General features: G+C 38.0%; 1 protein-coding gene across 1 annotated transcript in view; it reads right to left on the reverse strand.

The window, feature by feature from the left end:
• ABCA10 (ATP binding cassette subfamily A member 10) overlaps nucleotides 1–12,600 on the reverse strand; it is a 69,174-nt gene continuing 56,574 nt past the window's right edge. The window contains 12 exon segments of the mRNA XM_029927694.1: nucleotides 1–906; nucleotides 1,026–1,081; nucleotides 2,175–2,254; nucleotides 5,129–5,269; nucleotides 5,457–5,576; nucleotides 6,233–6,327; nucleotides 6,407–6,482; nucleotides 6,775–6,953; nucleotides 7,971–8,062; nucleotides 8,447–8,564; nucleotides 9,436–9,556; nucleotides 10,456–10,547. Coding sequence (XP_029783554.1) covers nucleotides 808–906; nucleotides 1,026–1,081; nucleotides 2,175–2,254; nucleotides 5,129–5,269; nucleotides 5,457–5,576; nucleotides 6,233–6,327; nucleotides 6,407–6,482; nucleotides 6,775–6,953; nucleotides 7,971–8,062; nucleotides 8,447–8,564; nucleotides 9,436–9,556; nucleotides 10,456–10,547 — 1,269 coding nt within the window. The 3' untranslated portion in view covers nucleotides 1–807.

The following is a 12,600-nucleotide window of genomic DNA, read 5'->3' on the forward strand; positions in this document are numbered from 1 at the left end:
AAAAGTTTGTCACGGCTTTATTTATAAGGTAAACTAGTATATAACAAAAAATGTCAGATAATAGTAAAAAGGTTAAGTAAAAACCATGATAGTACATCTAAGGAATTCAGTGAAGCTATTCCGTAACCCAAAGCCATTACAATGATAAGGGAAATACCATGCCACTGACGTCAACTTTGAGAAGGTCCTCATAAAAAGAGCCTTGATGATAGGTAGCTAAAATATTTATGCTGGTGTTTTACTATAGATTACTATTATCTCTGTCAACATAATTTCTATATATCCTTAAATGAGCATACATTTACCTTATAAACAGAAAGTATAATTACATTTAAAGGTCATACTGTGTAATTTCATCCATCAACTTATTAAATCATCTTATGGTCAATATTATATTAAATTGGCATTTGAGTAGATAAAGCTTTAAAAAGAGCTGATATATTTAAAGTTCTGGTTAAAAAACATAGTGTTTTATTCATAAAATGTGTCCAGCATCTAGCCTTATTGAAAATAACAAAAAACTGGACTAACATTATGTGACTTTTGAGTTGGTATTGAGCATAAAAAAGGTCTTACCCGTGATTAGTATGTCTGATTATGTTAGTGCCCACTCTCTTTCCCTATCTTTGCCTCTCCCTTCCATTGTAGGATTTTAAAAGCCATTCAAATTCTTAATCATTATTGACGTTTAAACTACTGAATGTTTTTGTTTGTTTGTTACCTGTGGTAATATGGAAGATTGCTCTAGAATTCTGGAAACTAACAATGTAGTAGGACCTAAAACCTAATGTTAGGAGACTTGGGGTTTTAAGGCTCTTCTTGTGGGAGGAGTTTCCATCTAACTGTTGAATCAACTTCATCATCAAGATTTCCCAGTTCCTGTTCTTTAGAGAGTTCTAAGAATACCTAAGTAGGAGAAAATAGACAAGGAAACAAAAATGTCAGGGTGTTTCTGAATGATGGTGCACACAGAGTTTCACACAAAGGCTCCCCAGACAATGCTCACTGCTTTGAAGAAAGCTCACCTGTTCCAAGGTAGCCTGAGAGAGGCTGTATTCTTCCAGGTCGAAGGTCTGTTTCACTGCATTTCAAAGGGACTGACATTAGTGACTTACATGTTTTTCACCAAAAGTGCTTTCAAAGTGTACAATGTAAGCATTAACCTCAGATCCATGAGACACTTTAAGATACAGGCCAAGTCAGAGGTGCCTGGATAGCTCAGTCGGTTAAGCACCAAACTTGGGCTCAGGTCATGATCTCACAGTTTTTGAGTTCGAACCCCACGTCAGGCTCTGTGCTGACAGCTCAGAGCCTGGAGCCTGCTTTGGATTCTATGTCTCCCTCTCTCTCTGCCCCTCCCCCCTCTCAAAAATAATTAAACATTAAAAAAAATTTTTTTAAAGATTAGGCCAAGTCATTAAATTTCTGAAGGATAAATTAAAGAAAAATGTTGATATGGCCAAACAAAGGAGAGCAATGCATGAATGCATACATTGCTGCAAACTTTCTCTTTGAAGAGCTTCTCGTGTCTTATTTCAGTATTTTGCCTTTTGATTCCTACCTATGTATTATTAGACTCCAAATCAACTGGGGGGTATTGTTGGGTTTTTTATATGTATAATAACCTACGAAGGACTACCTGCATGTAGGTACCATTTTAATAAATCCTACATTTCTAGGCCTCATCAGTACCCAGGGTGATCTCTAGTTAGTGTCTCTAGAACTAGTTCAAGCCCACCCCCACCCCCACTGATCCTAACTTGTCACATCTCGGCCCTGCGTACTTTCCTTCTCTGACCTTCAGTCAAGCCTCTAACCATTGTCTCCACATTCTTGCTCCTCACTCCTCGGAGGAGGATAAATATGGAGACGCAGGAAGTTCCCCTCAGTGTTGTTTGGGACCTGTTGATAACTATCCTCTAATCCCATGTGATGGAACCAGGAGGGAACATTCTGGCTTACTGGCAGCTGAGTTACCTTGTTAGCAGAGGAAAAAGGCAGGGGGAGTAAACCTGAGTCTAGAGTCCCCACCTCATTTCCTTCTGGGTTTGTAAGACTAAGCCAGTGGAGGTTTTCTAGGTTTTGACTGATCATACAATTTCCTACTTGAACTCACTTAGTATATATTCCATGTAAAAATGTGCACAGTAAAGTAGAAGCGTGTCTAAACTTACCTGCCTCTAGTTTGGAAAAGGCCTGAGACAGAGGGCGAACATCTCCCACAGGTAGTTTATATACCATCTTGGAGGAGTATCTAGGAGAAGGAAAAAATCCTGTTTATCACAGTGTTACAACACTGGGGAGAAACTGATAGCCAAAATACATTTTCAAAGTTTTCTTTGAGTAAAAATCTAAACGGTTTAATTTTTTTTTTAATACAGAGAAAGACAGAGCATGAGAGGGGGAGGGGCAGAGAGAGAAGGAGACACAGAACTAGAAGCAGGCTCCAGGTTCTGAGCTGTCAGCACAGAGTGTGACACAGGGCTTGAACCCACGAATATGAGATCTGACCTGAGTCGAAGTCAGAGGCTTAACCGACTGAGCCACCCAGGCATCCCTAAATAGTTTAATTTGATAGAGCATGAATCTGAGCTGAATAACTTTAGTCATAAAAATCTGGTAATAACAAAAATCTGGTTGCTCTAAATTTAATGCTCAAGATAAATTGTGAAAAATATCTCTGATAAAGAAACTTTCATAGAAGCCAGTATAGTCTTTCTTGTTGTATTAATGCCAATACTTGAACATGCTTCCTGGAACCTTTGCATCAAACTTTCCCCTCTGCATTTAATTTCCAACCTCTGTTATAATATTAAAACATGTTGAACTCTCTCCTATTAAAAAAAATTTCTTGACCTCCAGCTCCCCTTTCCCAAATAAGTTTGTCCATGACCTCCATGTTGTACAATTCAGTGAACATTTAGTTCTTATTTTTTAGACTTCTCAAGAGCATTAAATAAAGTCATAGACATCTTCCTCAAAACTAACACACACTCTCAGCTTCTGAAACAACCAAAATTTATGATTTTCTTTCTAATTCTCTAGATCTGCTCTATTTAGTATTTTAACTACTAGCTACATGTGGTATTTAATTTTAAACTGAGGCCCGTGGGTGGCTCAGTTGGTTGAATGTCCTACTTTGGCTCAGGTCATGATCTCACAGTTCATGAGTTTGAGCCCTATGTTGGGCTCTGTACTGACAGTTTGGAGCTTGGAGCCCACTTTAAATTCTGTGTCTCCCTCTCTCTCTGCCCCTCCTCTGCTCACAATCAATCTCTCTCTTTATCTCTCTCTCTCTTTCTCTCTCTCTCTCTCAAAAATAAATAAACATTAAAAAACTTTTTAAATTTAAGTTAATTAAAATAAATAAAGTATAAATTTTAGTCCCTTGGTCACACTAGCTATGTGTGGAATGCTTTATAGACACATGTGGGTATTGGCTGCCATTTTGGACAGCATAGATATGGGACATTTCCATCACTGCAGAAATTTGGTAGGACAGTGCTGTTTTAGACACACTTTAATATTTGTCATGATGGCTGTTGTGGTGGTGGTGGTAGTTTCCCCACCAACTTCTCTTCCTCAATCCAATTTCAATACTGAGAGTTCTTGGCATTTCATCCTAGACCTTCTCCCTTTTCTATTTCCTTCTTGACTTCACCCATTCTCCTAACTTAATGGTCTTCTATATAGTAATAACGCCAATCATTGATCATTGCTAGGCCAAATCTCTCAACGACCTTTCACTTTTCTTCTGAGCTACAGGCCTACAGTGGAGACACTACTCCTCACTCATGAACTAGATGAACTTTATTCCCCCACTGAGCAGGTACAAAGTTCATTTTTGACTTAAGTTTTTTACATATTCTGTGTTCTCTTATCCCCATTCTTCAGTAGCAAACTCTGCTCAGTTTTAAAGTCCCACTTTAATGTCATTTCCTTATTTCTTTGTATTTTCATTTGCTTAATACCCTTGTCCCCCAATGACTGTAAGCACCATAAGAATCTTCTCTATTTACTGACTACTCCATACATGGTCTCCAGCATAAAGTAGGTATTCAATAAGTATTATTTAACAAAAATGAATAGCGTCCTGGTGGCTCAGTTGGATAAGCATCCAACTTCGACTCAGGTCACGATCTCACAGTTCGTGGGTTCGAGCTCCGCATCGGGTTCTGTGCTGACAGCTCAGAGCCTGGATTCTGTGTCTCCCTTTCTCTCTGCCCCTTCCCTACTTGCACTCTGTCTCTCTCTCTCTCTCTCTCAGAAGTAAATAAACATTTAAAAAATGAATAGAATTAATATATAAGAAAACTCTGTTAATCTTTCTTTTTTTAATGTTTATTTATTTATTTATTTATTTATTTATTTTGAGAGACAGGGAGAGAGCACGATGGGAAGGGTCAGAAAGAGGGAGAGAGATAGAATCCCAAGAAGGCCTCTGGCTGTCAGTGCAGAGCCCAATGTAGGGCTCGATCCCCCAAACCAGGAGATCATGACATGAGCTAAAATCAAGAGTCAGATGCTCAATCGATGGAGCTACCCAGGGACCCCAACTCTGTACATCTTTCTATTCAACTGAACTTCATTCTGCTATTCACATGGGTTTGGTTATCTTTGCTTGTAAATCATAGCTGACCATACACAAATTTAAAAGAAACATAGTGAGGATTAAATGACCTATAATCACTTAATTTAGGATTTTCTCAAGCATATGAATGTGTGTGTTATTGGAGCTCTTGATGGAAGGTATTGGAGCTCTTGATGGAATATTCAATAAAATGCTATAGGTTGATACATAATTTTCATTGTCTATTAAAAACCTTTAAATTCATGGTTTAGTTCATACTCTGTTCTGAATTTTTAAATCACTCCATCAGTTACACATACATGCACATGCACATGCACACACACACACCCCATCCACCTTTTCTGAGATATGAAACATATACTGAAAATAACTTTTCAATTGCCCTTTCTTCTATATATCCAAGTGACCTCAAAACAACTTGTTTTGTAATAAGTAAGCCAGCTCAGCCTTTCTCCCCCTCTCCAGACTCATCCAAGACTAAATTACATGTGCTGGAAAACCTGTATACTTATCACCCAAGCCAAAAACATCCTTTACCTTTCCTGTCGAGCAGCCTGTGGAAAAAGCTTCAGAATCTCCATGTGGACAGGCTCCACTTGAGTGGGGTCCTTTATTTTTACTTCTAGAATATAATCTTTACCAAACTTGCTTTTCAGATGTTGAATGGAACCAATACACCTAATCCAGAGAAGAAAAGAAAAGAGCTGAAGGAAAAAAACACTTGTATTTAATTTCTTCCTCAACTGCAAGTGCAGAGGAAGATATTTGATCAAGATCAAGGAGCTGAAGAGGACAAGCTGCCAAAGTAAACTGAAATTCCCCCTGAAGAATTTGGGGGCACGTGTGGTCAAGGATGGGCACCCACCTCAGCCTTCCGGACACCATGATGGCCACGCGGTCACACACAGCCTCCGCCTCTGCCATGGAGTGGGTGGTCAGGAGAACACCCTTTTCTGTGTTTTTAACCATGGTCTGAATTGCCTGCCTAAATGTAAAGTAAGGGATTGTTCACATTTAGAAAGTAACCTGGATATATCCAGTCAGAGATGAATCAGTGGGTTCTACTCCTGAAGCCAAGACTACTATACTGGACATTAACTAACTTGAGTTTAACTTTAAGTAAATACATACATACATACATTTTAAAAGCAGAAAAAGTAATTTGGGAAGATAGATGAACAGAAAGAAATATGAAGACTAAATAGAAAATTCTCCATTCAGTCATGAGAAAAAAAAATCTTTGCTCCAGAGAGAAAGAATAAAAATCATACTCCATTATGTAATTATATTATAATATTAATTGGCTTCATAGAATAGGAAGTTGAAGATTGGGAAATCATGAGTAATGTTTGTTTACAAAAGCTGGAGTACAGAGAAACACACATTGTGGGATTTTCAGGAACTGAAAAGAAAAAAAAAAGAGGCAGAGGAAGAGGGGTAAGAAAAAGAAAATCCAAGCAAAACATTTAAGATTCTATGAGATTCTTAAAATGTTTATTTTTCCTTCCTTGAGGAATTTTGAATACTACATTAAGTTTCACTGAATTAAATAACAGATGATGTGAGCATCAAAGATAAATGGAGCAAACATAGAAAGAATATTAACTTTAGATTCCTACTACTTAATACGATGCCCCTCACCACATGTGCTGCTGCCCCTCGGGGTCCACCCCAGTGGACGGCTCATCCAGCAGCACCACTGACGGGTCTCCCAGGATGCTCAGCGCGAAGCACAGCTGGAAGGAGAAGGAGAGGAACAGCGCGTCTGGCACCGACCCGTGGGGTGCGCAGAGTAACACTGAGCCCCGCTCCTACCTTCCTCTTTACTTCTTGGGATAAGGCCTTCACGGGCACTTTAAGTCCTTCCTCAAGCTTGAGAGCCTCCACCAATCTGACAAACAAAACCCAAACACTGTGATTATACACAAGGCACACGTTCCTACCTAAACCAACGGTATGGAAAACCTTAGCACCATTGACCTGAAAACAGTAGGTTGAAAGGCCATTAACACCATCACAAATGCATAAACTTAGGATTTGGTTCTTACTCAGATTTTCAGTCATTCTAATTTGCACGAAAATTGAAAAACCTTCTTTATGATCTTCTTTCCATATTTAATCAGAAAATGACATGCTCCTCCCTTCCTCCCTCCACAAAGCGTGTGTGAGACTTCCCTCCCTACCGGGAAGCACTGAGCGCCGCCTCCGGTTTGCCCATTCCTTTCACTGCTGCGTGCAGCTCCAGGTGGTCTTTCACTGTAAGACTGGGCCACAGTGAGTTCTCCTGAGGACAGTATCCAAAAAACTTCAGGGTGTCATCTTCCGGTTGCCTTGGTGATATTCTGCAGCCTTTTAAAACCACCTGCATCAAACAAGCAAAGTCAGGTCCACATCCAGCTTTTGCTCCAATCTTCCCTCTACTAAAGGAGATAAAGTGGCTGCTAAGCCTCATGCACTGTGGGTGGCAATGCAAACTGGTGCGGCCACTGTGGGAAAGTGTCGAGGTGCCTCAAAAAATTAAAAATAAAAATACCATATGATCTAGTAATCCCACTACTGGGTATTTAAACCAAAGAAAACAAAAATATTAATTTGAAAAGACATATACCTCCCCCAATGTTTATTGCAGCATTATTTACAATAGCCAAGATACAAAAGCAATCTGAGTATCCATTGATAGATGAATGGATAAAGAAGAATGGACAGACTAATTATATATATATATATATATATATATATATATATATATACACACACACACACACACACACACACACACACACACACACACAATGGAATATTATTCAGCCACAGAAAAGAATGAGAGCTTGCCCCCTGTGACAATGTGGATGGACCTAGAGAGTATTATGCTAAGTGAAATCGGTCAGAGAAAAGACAAGTACCATATAATATTACTCACATATAGAATTTAAGAAACAAAGAAAGAAAGAAAAATAGAGACCAATGAAAAAAACCACTTTTTTAATAGTTTATTGTCAAATTGGTTTCCATATAACACCCAGTGCTTCTCCCCACAAGTGCCCCCCTCCATGGGTGAGTGCCAGAAGGGAGGTGCAGACGGAAGAAATAGGTGAAGAGGATTAAGAGGACACTCATGGTGATGAGCACTGGAAGATGGGTAGAATTGCTGAATCATTATATTCTACACCTGAAACTAATATAATGCTGTGTTAATTATACTTGAATAAAGAGGCCACTAAGCTTCACTATTTTTTGAACATGAATAGATAATTTGTAAAATCTGTCATCTATGTGTTCATTTACTAAAAATTCATTGATCTGACTTGCTGACAGAATGATATGAGGACGCTATTGACATTGAAAGTGAAATTTTCCCCTGGATGAACTTGTCACGTACCATTCCTGCAGTTGGCTTCGTGTCTCCTGTTACCATTTTAATAGAAGTACTTTTCCCAGCTCCATTGTGTCCCAGCAATCCCAAAACTTCACCTAGAAGGTAGAGTCATCATTGGTGATATGATTTGTACTTAAGTTTGGCCAACCTAAAGTTACTTACTTTAGTAACATTTTGAAAGAAAATGACATTTTCCAACAACACCTTTGTAATTTTCTATATTACAGGGTGAATGGAAAGACTTTAGATTTCTAGTAGAATGATCTCGTCTTCCAGATCCAAGATGGGGTTTCTTACCATTTGAACAGGGACATGGTTTTGAAACAGAAAATGCTTCTCTGTCAACATGTCAAGTATTTTTATAATTACCTGTTAACCAAGATAGGTGAACAGTCTCAAAGGATAGAAATTTTCGCCCTTTTCATAGTCCCAAACCTAAATAATAAGGAACATTCTAATAAAAGGAACATTATCCAAACCTTTGTTAACACAGAATGAGATGTTTCTAATGGCTATTTTCTTCTTTCTTCTTGAAAAGCAACGTTCCTTTTTTTCTTTATATTCCTTGTGTAAACAGCTAGCCATTATGAGTGGTTTCTAGAAAACATGACAAAGCATGATTTTCATATTAAATTTCAGAAATTTTGTGCACTCATGTTTTATCTGTCACGTCCTAGGCTATGAATCTAACCAGACTTTGTGCCAGTGGTAATTTAGCCTCTTTCTTTCAAATGAAATACCTAAATGTATGTTCATGAATGAAGATTACTTTATCAACTATTAGGAAAATCAATCCCTAATCAAATTCACTGTGTTTGCATTATGCCCTTGGCACTAATTTTTAGTTGATTTCTTTAAAATTATTTTTTTGTTTATTTTTGAGACAGAGAAAGACAGAGCATGAGCAGGGGAGGGGCAGAGAGAAAAGGAGACACAGAAACCAAAGCAGGCTTCAGACTGAGCTGTCAGCACAGAGTCTGATGTGGGGCTTGAACTCAAAAACCATGAGACTGTGACCTGAGCTGAAGTTGGATGCTTAACCAATTGAGCCACCCAGGAGCCCCTCTAGTTCATTTCTTATTGAGGTGATGCAAAATTAAACTGTAAGCCTTGCAAAAGGTGTGAACTTTTGTTAAGGTTCTGCGGTATCCTGACTGTACAAAGGTAGTATAATCATTTGTTCTCTAAACAGAGACTTGTATGAACAGGTAAAAATATTGAAGAAGGTGGTGAATTGCACTGACAAATGAAGACATGGAGGTGAAGACCCATAAAAAACTGAAGAAGAGAAAACTAAAGGAATCATGATAAGATACATACTGCAGAAGATATGATTTAAATATGACATACACATGCAAGTGTCACAGAAACAAAACAAAGTTTCGAACATAAAAACTGGGAGTTCAGCTCTACAGGACAAGCTACTGAGCTCAGTGTTTTGGGAAGGGTCAAAGTCACTTGTTTTCACCTCATCAGGGTTTGGAGCAGTGACTGCATTTGCTGTTTTCACTCTTTCAGCTTGGACATCCTCGTCTTCTTCTTCTGGTTCTTCTGGATTTGGATGATTTTCCCTACTTCTTGAGGAGATCCTGTAGAGAAAATAAATGAACATACAATTCAATTCTAACTGTATAATCTTTTTTTAACTTTATTTATTTTATTTGTTTTTAGAATATAACACTATTTTTTAACATATGCAATTATTTTCCATCATTTACAATACGGTAGTTACAATGACACTCCAAATGGATAAGCAAAGTAAAAAATCAGAACCCCAACTTCTATTTCATGTAATTAGACTTATACAGAAATTAGAAGGTTAAGTAACAACTAGTTAATCATAACTGTATAATCTTATCAAGAGAATGTAAGTAAGCCCCTATACTTAAATTATTATCTTTCACTTTAAGAGAAAAAATTAATTTACTACCGACAAGACTCCTTTTGTGGGTAGCCAAGTTCCTTGAAATATTTTCTTTGACTATTGTCTTTAAGACCTTTTATTCCATCTGTCAACAGGTTCTCTAAAATCTCTGACACACACTCATCAGCGTTTCCTGTCTGCCCCATCCACACCATGCTCACGTTACATCATCAAAGATCAGCAGAATTGGCTTCTCTTCCCTTTCCAGAACAGTCCACCCACACACTGAACACACCAGCTCACTCTCATGTCTTCTCCTTGGGGACTGATACATGCTCTAAGCAGGAGAAAAACTTTGGTGTTTACCCACTACTAAGAGAGAAGCACAGAACGAAAACTCAACTTGCCTAAAATCTGTACGACCCAGGGCTTAGAAACTATGCATTCCTGCATTCAATCTTATATGTTATTTTGGGTTGTTTTTTCCCCCCAGAATAACAATGTCCAATGGGCCTGGCTAAGAACTGGATAGTAGATCTATCATAATAAATTGATGTCAAATGTACTACCACAAACACTAAATACTTCAATTATACTCAGATAGTTAATAAATGTTCCCCTGACCTGAAGACTGGATCTTTCCTCATTGTTTCTTTCCCATATTTCATCTCCAGACACCGTATAACAAAAAGGAGAATGATACTCTGAAGGTATGGCTAAAAAGCAAAGAAGGATAATTAGAATTAGTGTCACCAGGGGATTCAAATTCAGTGGGCAATATCTGTATTTCTTCAAGGAAGATTTGATCATTTTCTTATAAATTTGACAAAAATCTTACAAAATACTTCTGAGAAAAGAAGTGGATCCAAACCAACCCTTCCTTCCACTCGGAAAAAAATAAAACAAAACAAACAAACAAAAAACCTAAAAACAAACAAACAAAACCTCTTTTAAAACATAGAAAAGCTGACAAGATAATAGGGACTCTTTTTTTAAGATAGTAAGAAGTTTTCGGGTGCGTGGGTGGCTCAGTCTGTTAAGCATCAGACTCTTGGTTTTGGCTCAGGTCATGATCTCACAGTTTCATGAGTTCAAGCCCCACGTCAGGCTCTGCATTGACCCTGCAGAGCCTGCTTGGGATTCCCTCTCTCTTTAGTCCTCCCTTCCACTGCCTCTCTCAAAAATAAATAAATTAATTAATTAAGAAAAAGACAGGAAGGACTTTTTAAGCCTGATCTAAGTGGCTGTAGGGGTAGCCTTGACACCAAGGCATCGCTCATCCTGGAGACAGCCTTCAAACTTCAGATTCCATGGCACGTCCCGGAGAAGACAGGAGAAAGGATTCAACTCTAGAGTTTTCTTCCCAGCAAGGCATAGAATAGATGGTGTTTTCACTAATAAAGAATGGGCCTCAAAAGGTTTTACTTTTAGTGAAGGACATGAAGAACTCCCTGGGAGGTTTGTGAGATAACTGCCCTGAGCGCCACCCACGAGGAGTGAAGCAGAATGAGGAGACAGCTTTGGCACAGATTTGTAGCCCAAATTTACATCATCTGAATGGTCCAAAGATCTCAAGCCTGGAATTAATTAACTAATTAATTATTTTTATTTTCAGTTATTTTAGAGAGCAAGAGCATGAGCTGGGGAGAGGGGCAGAGGGAGAGCAAGAATTTGAAGAAGGCTCCATGCTCAATGTGCAGCCTGATGCAGGACTCAATGCAGGGCTCGATCCCATGACCCAGGGATCATGACCTGAGCCGAAATCAAGAGTCAGATGCTCAACTGACTAAGCCATCCAGGCCCCCCAAGGCTGGAATTTAATCAAAAGCACTACCAAATTAGTAGACACCCAAAGAATTTGACAGAAGCATACAAATTGGAATAGATATCCCAGAAACAGACCCTGCATGTATGAGCATTTTACATATGAACAGACGTGTTGCTGAATATCAGTGGAAAAGCAGTCTTTTCAATAAGTAGTTCCGGGCAAGTGAGTATCTTTAAAGACAGAAATGAAATAGGATCCTTCCCTCACAACACAGAAAAAAAATCAAGTGCAGGTGATTGAAGACATAAATATGTAAGAAAATATAAATCTTTTAGAAGACAAAATCAAAGAATATTTTCACAACCCCAGAGAGGGACATATATCTTAAATATTATGAAATATGAAATAAAATTCATTATCTTAATAGATTTAGTAAAATGATTTGATTATTCTTGATGCACACAACCTTTGATAACATGCAAGATTCATTCTTGATAAATAAAGACTAAAGCCTCTAGTAACCTAGGAATTGAGTGATACTTTAAACAGTTAACAGAATGCTTAATGATTAAGTACTAAGACGACTCAGAGTAAAATCATGAACAATTTAAGGATGCCTGTGAGCAAGACCATTAGGTCCCAGGGTTTCTGTGTTGTGTTATCCAGAGTTGCACATTTTAATGAATATATGCCCCAACTAAACAACTGTATAACTTTAAGATTTGTTGGTGATCAATTAAAAAATCGTTGGAAATATAACATGTCTGCATATATTTAGAAAATAGAAAAGATATGCATTCAATATGCAATAACTCATATGGAAATAGATATAATTTTATAAATTTATAAAAACTTGGGAAACTTTCTTCCTCAAGAAACTACTCTTCTGCTATTCACAGAAAAAAAAAGAGGTCTGTAATCCATTTAATTTCCCTTTTCTATATTGGTTACCAGAATGCACAGAAATACATTCTGTTTTATTTTAGCATCTTTTCCCAATA

The sequence above is a fragment of the Suricata suricatta genome, chromosome 17 (genome assembly GCF_006229205.1).
Source record: "Suricata suricatta isolate VVHF042 chromosome 17, meerkat_22Aug2017_6uvM2_HiC, whole genome shotgun sequence".
NCBI classification, from domain to species: Eukaryota; Metazoa; Chordata; class Mammalia; order Carnivora; family Herpestidae; genus Suricata; species Suricata suricatta.